This window comes from Labrus bergylta, chromosome 10 (genome assembly GCF_963930695.1).
Source record: "Labrus bergylta chromosome 10, fLabBer1.1, whole genome shotgun sequence".
NCBI lineage: Eukaryota > Metazoa > Chordata > Actinopteri > Labriformes > Labridae > Labrus > Labrus bergylta.
In genome coordinates this window covers 17,559,057-17,575,044 of record NC_089204.1, presented here as the reverse complement: position 1 = coordinate 17,575,044, position 15,988 = coordinate 17,559,057, and the positions used below count along the sequence as shown (strand labels likewise).

General features: G+C 37.7%; 3 protein-coding genes across 6 annotated transcripts in view; 1 reads left to right on the top strand and 2 right to left on the bottom strand.

Annotated features, from left to right (window-relative positions):
* srbd1 (S1 RNA binding domain 1) overlaps positions 1-3,922 on the bottom strand; it is a 50,286-nt gene extending 46,364 nt beyond the window's left edge. Inside the window, exons 1-6 of one of the 2 annotated variants that reach the window (XM_020651801.3) lie at positions 3,835-3,922; positions 3,398-3,462; positions 2,384-2,774; positions 1,861-2,100; positions 445-611; positions 21-138 (exon numbers count right to left, since the gene is read on the bottom strand). In XM_020651801.3, the coding sequence (XP_020507457.2) occupies positions 21-138; positions 445-611; positions 1,861-2,100; positions 2,384-2,774; positions 3,398-3,462 (981 nt within the window). In that variant the 5' untranslated portion in view covers positions 3,835-3,922. Of the gene's footprint in view, positions 1-20; positions 139-444; positions 612-1,860; positions 2,101-2,383; positions 2,775-3,397; positions 3,463-3,577; positions 3,776-3,834 lie in introns of those variants that run through there. The other variant, XM_065959724.1, reaches the window with a different exon arrangement.
* Positions 3,923-6,266: 2,344 nt separating this feature from the next.
* LOC109997356 (HLA class II histocompatibility antigen gamma chain) lies at positions 6,267-11,657 on the top strand. Of its 2 annotated transcripts, none has more exons than XM_029280752.2 (8): positions 6,267-6,419; positions 6,575-6,664; positions 7,738-7,907; positions 8,401-8,471; positions 9,782-9,812; positions 9,949-10,158; positions 10,748-10,798; positions 11,059-11,657. In XM_029280752.2, the coding sequence occupies exons 2-7, from the start codon at positions 6,585-6,587 to the stop codon at positions 10,789-10,791; spliced, it is 606 nt and encodes a 201-aa protein (XP_029136585.1). In that variant the 5' UTR covers positions 6,267-6,419; positions 6,575-6,584; the 3' UTR covers positions 10,792-10,798; positions 11,059-11,657. The 2 variants fall into 2 exon arrangements, with proteins under 2 accessions (XP_029136585.1, XP_020507458.1); XM_020651802.3 differs by having other exon boundaries at positions 6,268-6,419; positions 11,053-11,657.
* On the bottom strand, positions 11,609-15,575 carry LOC114921183 (SLC35A4 upstream open reading frame protein). 2 transcript variants are annotated; one of them, XM_029280753.2, is made up of 3 exons: positions 15,440-15,575; positions 14,925-15,023; positions 11,609-14,165 (listed from the first exon to the last, which is right to left on the bottom strand). In XM_029280753.2, exons 1-3 carry the CDS (start codon positions 15,479-15,481, stop codon positions 13,968-13,970), a joined length of 339 nt encoding a protein of 112 aa, XP_029136586.2. In that variant the 5' UTR covers positions 15,482-15,575; the 3' UTR covers positions 11,609-13,967. The 2 variants fall into 2 exon arrangements, with proteins under 2 accessions (XP_029136586.2, XP_065815448.1); XM_065959376.1 differs by lacking the exon at positions 15,440-15,575 and having other exon boundaries at positions 14,925-15,035.
* Positions 15,576-15,988: the final 413 nt, after the last annotated feature.

Here is a 15,988-nt window from a genome sequence, read left to right as displayed (position 1 = left end):
ATAAAAGACATGATTCTGACCACATGATCCAGTTCATCAAATGACCGGCAGCTCCTTAGTTCATGTTCAAGCTCAGCTGTCAAAACCCCGTCCTTCTTCAGGGTCTGAATCACAGACTGGGTCTTCTTTGATAGAGAGCTAAAGAAACACAAATATACATGAAATAAAAAAAACTGAAAGCCCAAATTTGTGGACATTGCAAAATGATAACCACACACCCAAGGTAAGGTGCATACAGTACATCTTAAAAAAGACCCACAAGTGATGGGCCTCAAACCTTGACCACTAGCACCATCAAGTGGCCAATGTAAAATCTGCAATATGTCTGGAAATTTTGCCTCTCTGAATGCATCTAATAAGTGCTGGTAAGAGTGTTCAAATGAGTTATTAAATTATTTATTTGTTTGTTTGTCCTTTAATAAGGTGGTTGGAATTTTTTCCTACCATAACTCCTCATACACGAGCTGGACATCACGTACAGCGTCGGCATCCATGTGGTTTATCATCTCTTTGCGGTAGCGGACCATAAATGGCACTGTGTTTTCCTCACGAAGCAGAGAAATGATATTTACACACACCCATCGCTCCACACATGTAAGGGTGGACAGCAACTGAAGGAAAGGACAAACATGAGTATTTAAACAGCACATTTCAACACAAAATAGACAAGTGGACAGTAAGACATGCCCATGTAAACACCAACTATTATAACATTCGATTAAAAAAAAGTTATTTTTTCTATTATAGGTGCTTATACAATTTAGAAAACTTTTACAAAAAGGAAAAAGAAGCATGGTATTCTTTCTGAATTTCATTAGAAGTATGATGGATGGACAGTGAAATGATAAGAGGAAAGAAATGAATGACTTTAGTAAACCAAAATGTATAATCTCCAACTTTGCAACAGGTTTTTATTAAGTACTTTTGTCAGCTGCCAATGCACAAATACTAGCAAAGGGTTTACAACTACTTCACTGAAAAAGTCAGTGTTTAAAATACTGAAAAGACATCACGCAATAGCAAGGGTTTTTTCACTATGACAATAATTTCCAATTATTCTCAACCTTTAAGTCTTAGCATACGCATGACACCCGATTATTTAATGTAGATTTCATTTGAGTGATTTTAATGATAATCAATTCATCAGACATATTGCTTCTCTTGTTAACTTTCTAACATCTGCTTATAGAACTAGAAATGTCATTCTGGGTGTGCAGGTTGGCCACACCGAGAGTTAGTGGTCAGGTTGTTTCCCCCATGTATAGAGACAGTAGTCCTGGGGTGGGTGGCCCGGGCTCCACTCCAACCCTCGACCCTTCATCCAGCATGTCATTCCCCACTCTCTTTTTACATTTTCCTACTCTACTTTCTTCTCGGTCGTCTAAATTAAAAGGAATAAAAAGCCCCCAAAAATGGAAATCATAAAAATAAGAAACATAATCAAAAAATTGTAAAGTTTGCTGTGTGGCTAACAACTGGTAATCATAGTGTCACGGATGCCCTGTTGGGCCAACTTCAAACCGTTGAAGCATCTCAAGCATTGTGTATTTAAATAAAAGCAGAGATTCTTCACTCCTGTGAAAGAAAGGGTGTACTAAAAATTACCTGGGCCAACTATTGTTAAACAAATAACTCCCACCCTTAGCCTTTTAAAGTGGTTGATATATCAGATTTATTTGGGACAGAAAGTTGAGGAAGACCTCAGTACAGACAAAAATGTTGCCCATAAATGTCCCATTACTGTAAATGCAAGAACAGTTTGCGTCCGTCAGTGAAGCAAAAGAACTATCCCTATCATGAAATGACTTAAAATATAGGCACATACTTTCAAATAAAATACACTAACGAATCATTCAATACCTCTATAAAGTCCCAGTTCATGTTGAGGTCATTCCTCAGACCATTTGCCAATGATGGTGGTAAAGCAGTTGGTTGTCCGAAAGTGGTACCACTGGTCTTCTGTTTCTTTTGGCAGGGCTCATCAAAAGTGAAATCCTCTGTTTCCACTTCCTCTTTCTTTGCTTTAAGCCCAGCTAGTGAGGATCCTGCACCTGCCCATCTGTCTGCCTTGTGGGCTTCTGGCATGACAAATGACAACCTCTACAAAAAAGACATAAAGATTCAATTGAAAAGGACTGACGCATTTACAGATATTGGTGATATGTTCTTTGTTAGAAAGTAACAACAGAGAACCACAAAAGAGAGCTTTGCTTGTTTTATAAAAAAAGAACAACATCTCTGCAAAAAAATGACTGGATTTATAGTTCAATAAACTAAGATTATTTAAGTATTTCTAACAGACAACAGTATACAAAGTTTAAGGAAAAGTAGCAAATAAGTGTATGTGTGGGTAAACTTTAACTCAAATAGCCATTAGTCTTACCTCCTCCTTTATTCGAACACTTGGCCCACTCTCATCCTCCTTCAGTACATGTGGACCATCTGCCAGTTTTTCTCCTGCCTTATTTTTGCCCTCTTCTATATTTTTCCTCTTTGTTCCAGCCAACCCAGATGCACCAGAATCCTTCAGGACTTTGGTGGCCTTAGTTTTTCGTTCTGCTGCAGGCTTGCGTGGTGCCCTTGGCTTAGGTTCTTTAGGCACTTTGGGTTCTTTGGGTATTTTGGGCTCCTTTGGTTTAGTAGCTCTCTTGGCAGATGCTTTCTTCTCCAAGGCTGAAGGGGCTGTGGCAGTTTTGCGGGGCAGTTTTGGTTTGGGCTCCTGCGGCCTCCATTCCTCAAAATCCTCATCGCTACTCAATGTCTGTGAGAAGGACCTGAAGGGAGAGTAGGAACAAAGTGCAAAATCAGCATGCATGCTTGATGCCTGTCTATTGTTTCCCCTAATGTGCCTGGTCTAGTCACTTGTCATCAGGGGTGCAAACTCATCAGGGATGAAAAAGGTCACATGGATCCAAACCCCAGGGGCATGCCCCCCCTGGAAGATTCTTTTTTTCTTAAATATTAGCTTTAAAAATGAATTGAAGAGTGAATTTACAAACTATTTTAGCATTCAGACCGACTAAAGAAGCAGTGCAAACAATAAGAAACACACAATTGCTTGTCTATATCTATGCTCTGTTTTAACTTTTTGATAAAGTTTCAGTGAAACATGAAAAACCCATGCTCCCAACCTTAGGTCCCCCCCCCCCCCCCCCCTCCAGAAAGGTGACAAGTTTGCACCCCTGTGTCATAAACATGGACTAGTGTTTCTAATCAATTTAACAACCTAATTGTATTGTCTCGCATATTATCTTAAAATATGACATTGAGTATGTTTGTTTCCTGATTAATCCTTAAGTATCTAACAAACTGTAATCAAGACAGACCAAAACATCACACTGAACACAAAGAAAACCCTGCAAAAAGTGTATTTATATAAAAAATGTAAATCACTTACAGGTCGGTGTCACAGTCTTTATACTCGACAGCCTTGGCAGCTGTTGTTCGGTGTCTTCGCATCATCTGTGAGACAAGAGTTCAGGTTAGTTTCTGCACTTTGAAGCTGCACCAGCTTATCATAAAGTCTTAAGTCAACATTAACTGGTTGAATTGTATCCGTCATTTTAACTCTACTTACACGTAGCCTAAGATAGTTAAAGGTGTTTGTAGCTAACTGACACGCTACAGATAAGCAGGGGAGGAAACCTGAGGCAGTGTTTAAATATCAATAGTTTTCTATCTACCATATCATCACAAAGGTAAGTTAGCTTAATTTTCAAATTTGGCGCGCCTCCGCTAGTAAAGTTAGCTGGCTGAATTACACGTTGCTTTTCCACACACTCCCGCATTTTTAAACACAGCCTTACGCCCAAGTAACTAGTTGTTATTGTTTACCTTTAAATTGTTGAATTATTTGCGGGTGTTCGGTAGGAAACTGTAGCAGGAACACCTGCTTCCTGCAACAGTACGAGTTCATCCAATGATAACATCATGCAAAAGGCGTAAAGGGCTTCTTCACAAAGCACACATACCGCCACCTGCTGGACTGGAGTGCAAAGGACTAGTTGAGCTAAAAACTCCAATTAACGTTTCACTGAGAATACTGGACGCTTTGTTTTTTTGTTTTGTTTTTTACATGTATTTATTGAGTTTTTACATTTTACAAAAAATACAATACATTTAACAAAGCATATAACAGTCAAACTACATTAAAAACAAGAAAAGAAAAATCCACTCCCCCCCCACCCCAAAGGGAAAATATATAATTAAAGAAAAGACAGACCTGAAGACAAAACAAAACGCAAAAACTAGGTAACGACATTATGTAATCATACACAGCTTAGCGTCACATCACGACAGTTAGGGACATATCACCTTCAAGTTACCAGAGTTTCTCCAACTTCACAGTCCTTTAAGAATGCAAGGAAGGGATTCCAGATCTCTTTGAATTTGGCTGATTTCTTTTTCATTGTGTATGTTAACTTTTCAAGGACAAGGCATGCTGATAGTTCTTTCAACCAGCGACCAACTGAAGGGCTCTTGACGTCTTTCCAGCAAAGAGAAATCATGCGTCTAGCTTGTACTAAACATAAGTCAGTTATTTTCTTCTCTTTGCTGTTTAGCATACAGTCCTTCGGATACAAATTAAGAATACAAAGTGTTACTGGACGCTTTGTGTCTATAACCAGTGGCGGTTCTAGATCACTTTTACTGAGGGGGCCAGGCTGGGGCCAGTTGTTTTAACAGAAAGGCACAATCAGCCCAGGACAAAAATAGACAAAGATGATCTAACTTAAAAAAAACAAAATGTTTATTGTACTGAAAACCAAATGATTCTTGTTGCTTCAGAGCTGGGGGGGAGCTCAGTGTTACAGGGGCACTGGCCCCTTTTGGCCGCTGCCTAGAACCGCCCATGTCTATAACGCACCGTTTTTCTAAAGTCCAGCTCACACAAGAGGAGGGGGAACTTGATTTGATACTGTAATTGTTCAACTGCCTTAGCAAATTCCCCTTGAGCCGCCTCTGTGCTCTCGCTTCCTTCTCAAATGTCAGAATTCCCTTGAATCTGCTTTTGATGGTCTTTTTTTTTTTACCACTATAAAATAGTTCGACAAGGCTTGGTTGTTTTTATGATATGCTTGTTAAGGCTGTTAATTTAACCCTTTAGGTAGGAAAATTAATTCATTGCAGTTCTCTATTGCATCTGGGCTAAAATAACACTTTTTTTCCTGTTTTTTCAAAACATGACCTTTGTTTTCAAATGTACAATATTTATCTCCATGGATATATTGCCCATTAAGGGTATAATTCCTCTGGTTAAAAAAAGAAAAACAATAAAACACATTTAGGAGAATTATTAAGATTTTGATTCTGAAGTAGGCTGCTTGGGAACAGCAAAAACTTCTTTAGCTGTATTTTAAGAAATATAGGTCATGGAATGAGTTGAGAAGACCTAATGAGTCTGGATTTATGATCTCATAAGCCTATAGGCTATGTACATATAGGCCTAAAGAAAAGACAGATGAGAGAAGATCCAATGGTCACAATATGGAAACATTTATTTCCGATTTTATTGAAATATCAAAGAACATTGTCATTATTCCATGTAACTTTTTTTGCTCTTGCTTCATGAAAAAGACATGATAATGATAAAGCATGTAAACAAACTGTCTAAACGCTGGTGTCTGGAGGATTGTGGAGGATCGTGATCTATGATCAAACAAAAATAAGTTGAAGAGATAGTGTTTAAGGCATTACCAATCCTTATACATTAATAATTTAACTCTAAATTAATTAGAAAGACACAACTGCATCTGCGTCCCTCAACCAAGACATTAAGATAGTAGGCTACTTGAAATAATAGGCTATAATCTACTAAAACCAAAACACTATTCTTGATATTTAAAAACAATGTCAGTGGTTAATGTAGTGTTTATGATTGGTAAATGTACATGTTTCATCAATTAATAATTCAAATATCATATTGGGGTTATAGAATCAATAATTGTAGGCCTATTCTTCTGTTTTATATAGCCTATTGTTTAAATGGCATTAGGATTAAGTTTATTTACATTTAATAATATGTTTTTTCCTATTGAAATTATTAGCTTTATTAAGCCTACATAAAATTAACAGCCGTCATTCTGTAGGCCTGTATGATTTTCCACGAGAACAAACATTACATTCCAAGTTAATAACCTTTACCAATATTTTCGGTAATACATATAAAAAGGTTTAGCAGAATGTATTTGAACTCTTCTCCTGGTAACAGATGATGCGTCAGCATTAGGAACCAATCAGGAAATAAATCTTTAAAAACGTCCATCCAGAGAAGGATTTACTCGTCGAAGTTCTGCGTGCGGGTTTTCCCCGCATGTTGCTTTCAGTTCCTCCTGTCTCCTTCAACCTTAAAGGTTACTCTCTGACTAAATTCGGTCATTGATACTTGTGAAACAGCTTGTAACCCACGCTGAAAAAAGGTATTTTCCTTTGTTCATTCGTTTATTCGTGTGTGTGTGTGCTCGTATGTGCATATATCTCATATACATTGAGTATGCATTGTAAGTGTGAGTTTTGTATCAGTATTATATTTGTTGTGTTTACACACTTTGACTGTTGTGTCTGTGTTTACAAGTTTTGGAAAGATGTCTGACCCAGAGACTCAGTACCAGCCTCTCGTTGGAGCTCCCAGCCAGCAGACAGCCGTCAATGAACCAGCACAGGGGTGAGAATATGAACTTGTTTTTTATTCCATCTTTTTGGGGTCCAAGCATGTTTGTCGCTATGGTAACACAAAACACTGTTGGTATCAATCATGTTTTCTTAACCCCTTTGCTAATATACATGTCCTTTATTTTATCATTCAGGTTGTACACCCAACACATTGCTCCTCTTGACTTTTTTTCTCCAATGTATTCTGAAGCTCTAATCAGCCTTTGATTTCGATGAATCTTCGTCAAATCAAGCAGTAGAGTCTTCAAACTTTTTTTGGTTTGTGTAGTCAATTATGTTTAAAAATAATTCAGGGACTGTCAAAAATGATGGTGTGCCAAACTGTGTTTTACATTCCGACTGTATATTTTCATAAAGAATGTGGAGCGATGGCTGGCTGAAAAATGAGGAAGTTAAACACAAAAAAAAAATTAGAAAATTAGAAAATGAAATTTGTTACAAGGATATGATCCTTTAGGTTGTAATGCTTTTGAATATTTAAAGTTGCTGTTGGATGTTTGATATAATTTTGGTTTATCGGAGTTAACAATAATCTTTTGTTTTTATTTTTAAAACAAGAGTGTAGGCTACTTGATGATTTAAGGTCAAGGTAAGGTTTGGAATGAGCGCTTAAGTGATTTGAGATAGCTATCAGTGTTGTTTTAATAAATGTACATTTTCATACAAGGTCTCAGAGAGATAGAAAAAGAAGGGTACAAGTCCAAAACTTTCATTGAAGTGTCTGCTTGACAACAGTTGACGTCATCACTTAGCTGATGACTCGGATTTCTCAGTTCCTCAGCCAACAATCAGCCTAACTCTAGTCTAACTTGCTCAGCTACTCTTTCAATTTTCGGTTCATTGCTTTTTTTCTGTATCTCCTTTTTGTTTTAAACACATTTTGTTATCAAATTAAAAGAAGATACCAGGGAAGGTGGCAATATACCGATCCTCAGACAGTTTAAAACGCCTCCCTTTCATGCTTTGTCTTCCTTCTGATTCCCACTCAGTATGTCAGTGTAAAACATTTTTTTTCTTTATTTCTCTACAACCCTCTACCTCCTCTCTTCTCCCCTTGCTTTGCAGTGGCCGTCCATCCCGCGCCTACAAGGTTGCAGGTTTAACCCTGTTAGCCTGTATCCTGATTGCGGGCCAGGCAATGGTTGCGTACTTCCTCCTCAGCCAGGGCAGCGACATCAAATCTCTGGAGGAGCAGAACAACAACCTGCAGGCTCAGCTGATGAAGGGGAGATCTAGTGAGGAGGATAAACTTGATTCAGATATCATTAGGATTTCCCAGAATGTCTCTTGCTGCAAAGATAAACTTCATTAGTCTGCCATCTTGTGAACAGCTACAGAAAATGCTAAATGTCACTCAAATCAAAACTGACTTGATATATTCATTAGACTTTTAAAAATGAATGGCTGAAGACCAAACCCAAAACTGTCTTCCTTTATTTTTTTTTCGAAATGTAAAAGTATTACACTCCACAACACTTTAAATGGGTTGTCATGGGAGTTGGGTTCCATCTGGAGAAAGGATAAGACGGAAAACATCACTAAATATAACCTGAAACAAATGTATTAAAGGAGCAATTCAATCTGTGCAAAGTGAACAGGTTGTATTGGTCTCCATTGACTTTACAGTTTTATCAGTGTGGATTCATACAGCAATTTATCTCTGTTTAGATCTTTTCATGTGTACTATTTTTTCTTCCTTTGACACAATCGTTCTCTGTTTGGCTGTAGGTTCAGGTCCCATGAGGATGCACATGCCAATGAATGCTCTGTCTGACATGCTGGATGTTTCAGCGGACGAGGTAAAAGAGACCAATGACAGATTCCAATGTTGATAAGTGGGTTTAAAAATACCATGACATCCTCATTTAGTGAATATTTTTGTTCAATACTGAACAAGGACAATACCCATTTCTTTTGCTTTAGTTATCAATGAAAAAAGATGCTGATACTGATGAGCATAACTGATTCAGTATAGCAGTATAGTGTTCAATTTGATGTCAAGATATAGGATAAATCCAGTTTTAAAGGTTAGTTAAAGCTCCTGTGAGGATTTTTTAGCTGGTTGGGAAACAGACTACAAACAGAAATGTATTATGATGCCACTCTATGACCTTTAAGGCCACAAATGACTAAATGGTTATTTTTGAATGTCTGTAACTGCAGCCACAGTGTCCAACTAACTTGTTCACAGCATGCTGCCAAAAAACCCTTTCTTTGCATTTTCAATGGGATAAAAATAATCACAGTGAGTGACTCATTCAACTGTTAAAGGATGCAGGATGAGATTATTCGTCAGGAAACAAACATGTACAGGACGAGACCAACACAGAGATTAGATGTATCCCTTGGTGCACAGGGGGCGCCAATGTACCAAGATGCAGACAGACAGTTCCTCACAGGAGTTCAGGTATTTTTAAACATGGCCCCCATCTTAAAACATTTAGATGTCTCAATGACTAATAGGTACAAAACAAAATGGAATTGAACCATTAGATGACCTCATCCAGCAGTCTTGAAACAGGCTGCAGTAACCAAACATAATCCTCTGCGGCCAATTTGCCGTTAGAAGTTTTTGTCGTATTTCTGTAGTTGTCAATTTAATAGCAGTAATATGTTTTGTGCTTGACTTCTGTTAATGGTTTAACTTAACGCATCTTGGTCTTTAATAAAAGGGGCTTTCTCTGTTTCCATACTGTTCTCATTTTTGACACTTAAAACAACAATCTGGGCTTCTCAGTGGCAATAACAAGGACTTTAAGTAGATTTACTCTGATCAGGTGAAGTTACCGCCTGTTTCAAGGTTGCTGACTTAGGTGATGCACTCGTCCTGTTCCAAAGTTTTTGTACCTTTGAGACATTAAGACGGAACATTTGTAAAAAATATGGTCCAGGTTTGAAAATGCAGAAATAGAAAAAATATGGTCCAGGTTTGAAAATGCAGAAATAAAAAAATATGGTCCAGGTTTGAAAATGCAGAAACAACCGTTTAATAAAGCGAAACTAATGCCCTTTGTATTTTTCCTAAGTGGAATGTTTTCCATCGTATTCTTGAAGAATTCTTGCAAGGTGTTGAATTTATTACATTCTTATTTTTACTAATGGATTGCAGGAAACTTCGACCACGGCCCAAGGAAAAGATGGTATGTACCTTACATATTCACTGTATGCTTATATGTATAAATAAAAGTTCTGACTAAAGATGCACATCATCTTCATTGGTTTTTCCAAACCTCTTACTATCTGACAGATAAAACGTAGATTTATTTTCTTTTCAAGCACCAGAGGCTACTGAGTGCCAGCTGGAGGCGTCTGGTTTGAAGACTGTACTGGTGCCAGGTTTCCGCCCCAGCTGTGATGAGCGCGGTCTCTACCGCCCCCAGCAGTGCTTCATGGGGAACTGCTGGTGTGTGAACCAAGCTAGCGGCAATGAGATCCCTGGATCCATGACCAAAGGAGCGGCCAGCTGTGGTGCAAACTACCTCATTGGTGAGACAAAGTTACCGCGCATGAAGTCAGATAAAGACAAATATATTTTATATTGTTACCGGGAACAAACAGTTATGTTTGGTGCTGATTCTAAATTTGTTCACAATAACTTTTCAATGAAAAATTTTGACGTAGTGTACATTACACTTTCTGAATAAAAATGTTATGGTGTTTTCGGACCAAACTGTTCTTTTCAAGAGGAACTATCCACTAGGGAGTTCCTTGAGAACTACACACCATGGGGACTTCTTTCTGTCTGCATTCGCACCGCCATAGTACCTACTCTGAGGCAGGAGCTAAAAAGGTTCCTCTAAACGGGGCTCTAGGAACTAAAATAGTTCATAGTTCCTGCGGTGTGGAATCAATAAAAAAGGGGGAGGGTTTCAACAGTTCCTAGAATTATGAAGAAGTTCCTGCGGTCCGAAAGCTGCTATTGTCTTTTACTTTTTGTACTTTCATTTGGATTCAGATGGAGCAGAGTTTAAACAAGAACTGAAATATTTGTTGTAATCAAAAGAACAATGATTTTGAATCCTGGATTTAAAATGAAAATGAAATATTGCTGAAGACCACATTTCTGTCTTTGTAGGCGGCCGAAGCAAAGTGCTCTCTCTGCCTGAAGTTGCTGCCTAAAACTGTGGTGAGTACACACACGGGGCTCATTCTGTTCATTTTGTATTCATAGACAAATATCTATGAGCAGTACTTTATATAGATTATGATTACATAGATTACTGTTATTGCTCCAATGAAGTTTCATTTGGCCAAAAGTAATTTTTTCATACTGTGATTGGTTGAATACTTTTGGAAAGAGATTTTCAATTGGAAATATGCATTGCTGCAAAAACAGGAATTAACTTACTGTTTGTGTTCTTCTTCCTGTTTCCTGGATAGTTGAAGCTGATGTAATCTCCTCCAGAGACCAGCAACAGATCAACAGCAGTCCAAATGATGACATTGCAACAACTTTTTCAACTTATAATCACCAACATTTTATATTAAATGATAAGTTAATTGGGTTTAAACGGCAGTTATTATCGACATAGAACTTTTGCTTTTAATCAAATCTTTTTTTGCTTCTAGAGTTGAAAGTGATACAATAGTTTGTTTGTGTTTTCCAGACTTGACGGTTTTATTCAAATGATGATTCAGCCAGTTTTGTCTAAAATAAACTTGTCACCTAGTTCCTTAAAAAAAACCCAGAAAATCAATATATCATGGGCAGATCATATTTTTTTATTAAGAAGAAATGTGGACTTTAGCATGTTAAAAACATTGGCATTTCCACTGCCCTTCAACAGGTATTTTAAAACATATTCAGATAAAGAGAGCAGTCAGCAGGATCTTAAATGTGTGGGTGAAGCTGAAGGGAGGGTGCTGTGACTTTAAAAGAACTGTCTCACATTTTAACACAATTAGTAAACCAGAAATAATCAAGCTTTGAGACAAGTGTATTTTATCCATTTATTTGAGAGACTAAAATAAACCATATAAAGACAGTTTTGGTTTGTTTTCTTTTTCAGTATTATTACATTTTCAAACTGTGAAGTTGAATACTACACAGTTGGATTTTGAGTGTTTCTGCATTGATGTGCATGAGTGAAAACAAAGGACAGCAAAAAAAGTTGCATTGGACAGTGAAATGAACTCTCCCATCAATGTACCCGTCAACCTCTATATTCCACAGCATACAGTCTTCAAATAAACGTATTGTGTTTTTCTTTATAAAAAGAGAGAAGGCATGCAAAAAACATGAACAAAAAACTGAACTGAAAAACTTGAAGCATGCAAAGCAGGGACAATTACAGAATGATTGTCAGTAGGCACAAGTTTTTTGGGGGTTCCAGTAACCACAGTACTTATAGTTTCCCAGCATGCTTTCCAGTCAAAGTAAATATTAAAACATAAATCTGAACACAAACACCCTTTATGGCTTTACTTGTCTGCCTGTTACAGGCCTGACAAATTACACATTGTGCAATCTTTTCACTGGCAGCGAAGGAATACCTCAGTTACCTACTGTTGCTATCATTTTAAAATATCTTAGTGCAGTTTTATATTTCTTTCCTCTGATAAGAATATATTTGTCTTTGAAAAAAAAAAGTTTTAGAAGAAAAGTTTTAAAATCATAAGCTCTTTTATCTTTTTGAAATATTTGCGTAATGATGTGAAATATCTAACCACCAAATGACAATTCAACTTCTATTGTTGAATATAGGCTAATGAAGTGAGCGACCCTTTAGGTGTTCAGTGCTGTGCATCATTTTCATTTATGACATACACTGACATGTAGCCATTCTTTAGACTAAATCTCTCTCTCCCTAGACAAGGGGAGGGAAATATCTGTACAGTATGCAGAACTCATCAAAACATGATGCATAAGCAAAATTATCATGTTGCTAATTGTCTTTAAAAGGTTTGGATATTACTAGGGATGAAAAGATTTTTGTAAGACAAAGTAAAAGTTTAAAATCCCTAAAACACATACAAGTGCAAATAATCAACTAGGTTCCAGCATATGAGAAAGGCAGCCTCATCCAATCAGAAGAGGCTATTGAACACATGGCATGAGATGATTTTATCAAGTCCAACCAGAGTAGGCACTCTAAAAATACATTTAACACACAAGAAATGTACACAGACACACTTAAAGCAATCTTTTAAAAACTCCAAAACGCAATTTAAACCATATCCTAAAGTCCTTTTTAAATACAAGTTCCACTTTGGCATACATTTGATGTCTGAAGGAGTTTGTTAAGGAGGAATACGCAAACATTTGGGGAGTAGTTTCTTGAAATGGGATTTTTTTTTTGCTGTCAGCTTTATGGTAATAAAAGTGACAGCTCTTTGAAAAGTGTTTTTTATGAACTGCTACAGGGATTAGGACTTCAAATATAAAAGAAAAATACCAACTACAAAGTGACATTTGAGAAACATGGTGGGAGGGTGTGTCGTGCCCGTAAAGACAGATCACAAGACAGATCACAAGATATCGGGAACTTTGCTCTGACACCTGCAAACAATGTGGAAACTGTACAGTACAAGTTGGGCAGGTTTTACACTGAAGAGCATCATGGGATGTAAGGTGAGACAAATTTAAACATGCTCCATCAAACCCTGAGCAAATTAGCTGTGACTGCTATAACCAATTTCTGACCACTAGAGGGCAGAAGACAACATGTTTCTAAAACTCACATGCTATTCTTTTACACATTTGCACCATTTTTATGCAAATCTGTCATATAAAAAGCTCAACAATCTCCCATCTGTCTGAGGAGCCAAAGAAATGTGGTTTGTCGCTTTGTAGTGCACCTCCTTTTTACAGGGAGATAAAATAGCTAACACAGGTAGCCTGTGCATGTGGATACTAGTTGGTCTCTGTATGTAGCAATACATTTTCAGGTTAAGTTTGGAGGTCAGAGATTGATTATTGCAGCTAGCATGATGATATTAATGATGGCAGTTTGTCTTAATTTCCATTATTGACCATAATGGCAAGAATATGAATTGTATTTCTTTTAACATACATTTTATCAATATACATGTTATCCACACACCCAGTCTAAACACAAATGTGTTCAGATTATTAATTCCTCTGAATGAATTTAAAAAAAACATGAACAAATATGTTAACCTTACTCTATAATTTCAACATGATAATCTATGGGGAAGTTGACAATAATTTATGAGAAGTTTTAACTTTGAAATACATATCTGTTCCCGTATGCAGCGCTATCGGCACGCTCTTCTTATGAAGCGCTTTCTTTCTCCCCCTCCTTTGTTTTCGTTTCAGTTTTCCGCCATTCTTTTTATTTGCTCCCTCCTCTCAGGTTGCTTATGTAGTCTTTGACTGTGCTTTCAATGTTGGGAACAGCATAATTTTGTGCAGCATAGATTCCTGTACAGGTTCCAACAACAACACCCATCAGTGCCGAGGAGCGTAGCCTTGCAACAACGTAACCGGCCAGAAAACCCTTCAGGAAAGGAGAGGCGAGGAAACTGCCACCCTAAGGAGAAAAGGACAGTAGAGATTAGCTGTGCGTCTGTGTAGACTGAGCAGTTGTATGCAATTTTTATTTATTTTTTTAAATAAAACTACATTGTCTGTGAACAAACTTAAAGCTGCACTATGGAGTTGTGGTGGTGAAATTTTAAAGTTGGAGAATGTAAACAATTCTATGCTCTATTTTCTGAACTGAATACACCAACTCTACTCATAGAAAAATGTAATCCCTGGAAAGCTGTTTAGAGCTTAAAGGTCCCATATTATGCTTTTTCTGGTTTTATATGCTCTTTAGTGTGTTTTCCAAGTGTCCTGTGTCCAGTGTCCAGACTTGGCACACGTGGGGACTCTGAACGTGGGCACTTCAGAGCCTTAGAGAGTCAGAAGCGAGCCGGTGCATGGAGCGGCAGTTCATGAAAACAGACACTTTTTATTTTATCTATTGTGAACATACTTTAGTAGGTACATAGATTAAATATACGAACCCTAAAAAGAGCATAATACGACCTCTTTAAAAGTTACAGTTACCTTTTCACTGTTGCGGGCCCCCACCATAAATTCTTGCGTTGCATTTTTATCATCAAACAGTGTTACAGGGACCAGATTTCCCTCTGAAGGTAAGTGTGTGTATAGAGTTACGAACATATGCCACAGAATCAGTACACTTCTCCAACTTTCAAATTCCTCTACCAAACCTACATACTGCCCCTTTACAGGATGAGTAACCAAATAATCTACATTGAAGTGGCTGTATGAGACTTACTGGAGGAACCCCAGCTTGTATCTCATCCTCCATCCGTCTCTGGATGTCTTCCAGCTGGTCCTTCAGCTCCACCAGGTCTTTGAGCTGGCCCAGAGGATTCTGTATACACATGCAAAGCAGACACACAACAATAGGTTAGAGTCACTAACCAGGGTTTTCTAAATGGAAAAAAGAAATGACACTAGTATGGTTATTCAATACATTTATACAGATGTGCAAGACCACTCTCTCACTAGGTTAGTCAACCTCATGTTTACGTCAGGGAAATGACAAGAACAACCTGATGATGTGACTCTATGACGACTACTATCCGACTTCTCGTCAATAAGTTAGCTTTATGCTAACTCTGCTAAGCTACTCAACAGGACTGCCTGCAAAGTGCCTTTCTTCATCAGCCAACGTTAGCATCTAATGCTAATTCATGAACTACGAACGAAAAGGTGAGTAGTTATTATAATACTGCAGCGTCAAAAGCGTCCAATAGAAAGTTAAAACACAAAGTTAAGGACACCGACCTTGTCATTTCCCATGTTGTCACTTGTGTTGGTGGTACCCATAGACGGTGGTACCTCTTCCTCCTTCTTCTTCTTCTTCTGTGGATTTTATTGGCAGCTGGCATCCAAAAAGTTGCATTACTGCCACCTGCTGGATTTAATTATTACTCACATTCCTAAATCCTCCTCAACAAACCTGTTCTCAAGAGATATTTAAACAAGCATCTTCGGCCTCTCTCCCCACACTCCAGAATACTTTTGAAATCTCTTCTCACGAGTCCCTCTCTCTCTCTCTCCATTTCTGACATCATGTTATATGTCTATGTGCTGCATACTTTCTACATTTAATACCTACATGTTCATTCTGCTAGATTGCATATCTCACAAAGACCAGATGAATGTTTTCCAATGATATGTAGAGTGCTATTTAAATTACTGTGACCAATTCTTAACCTGGACATTACGACCTCCTCTATTCTGTTGCTCCCTCTGTATTTCACTTGATCTATTTCCCTCTGAATAAATGTCTTCCCTTTGTCTGATTGTTCCAATACTGTTGCCATTGGTGGT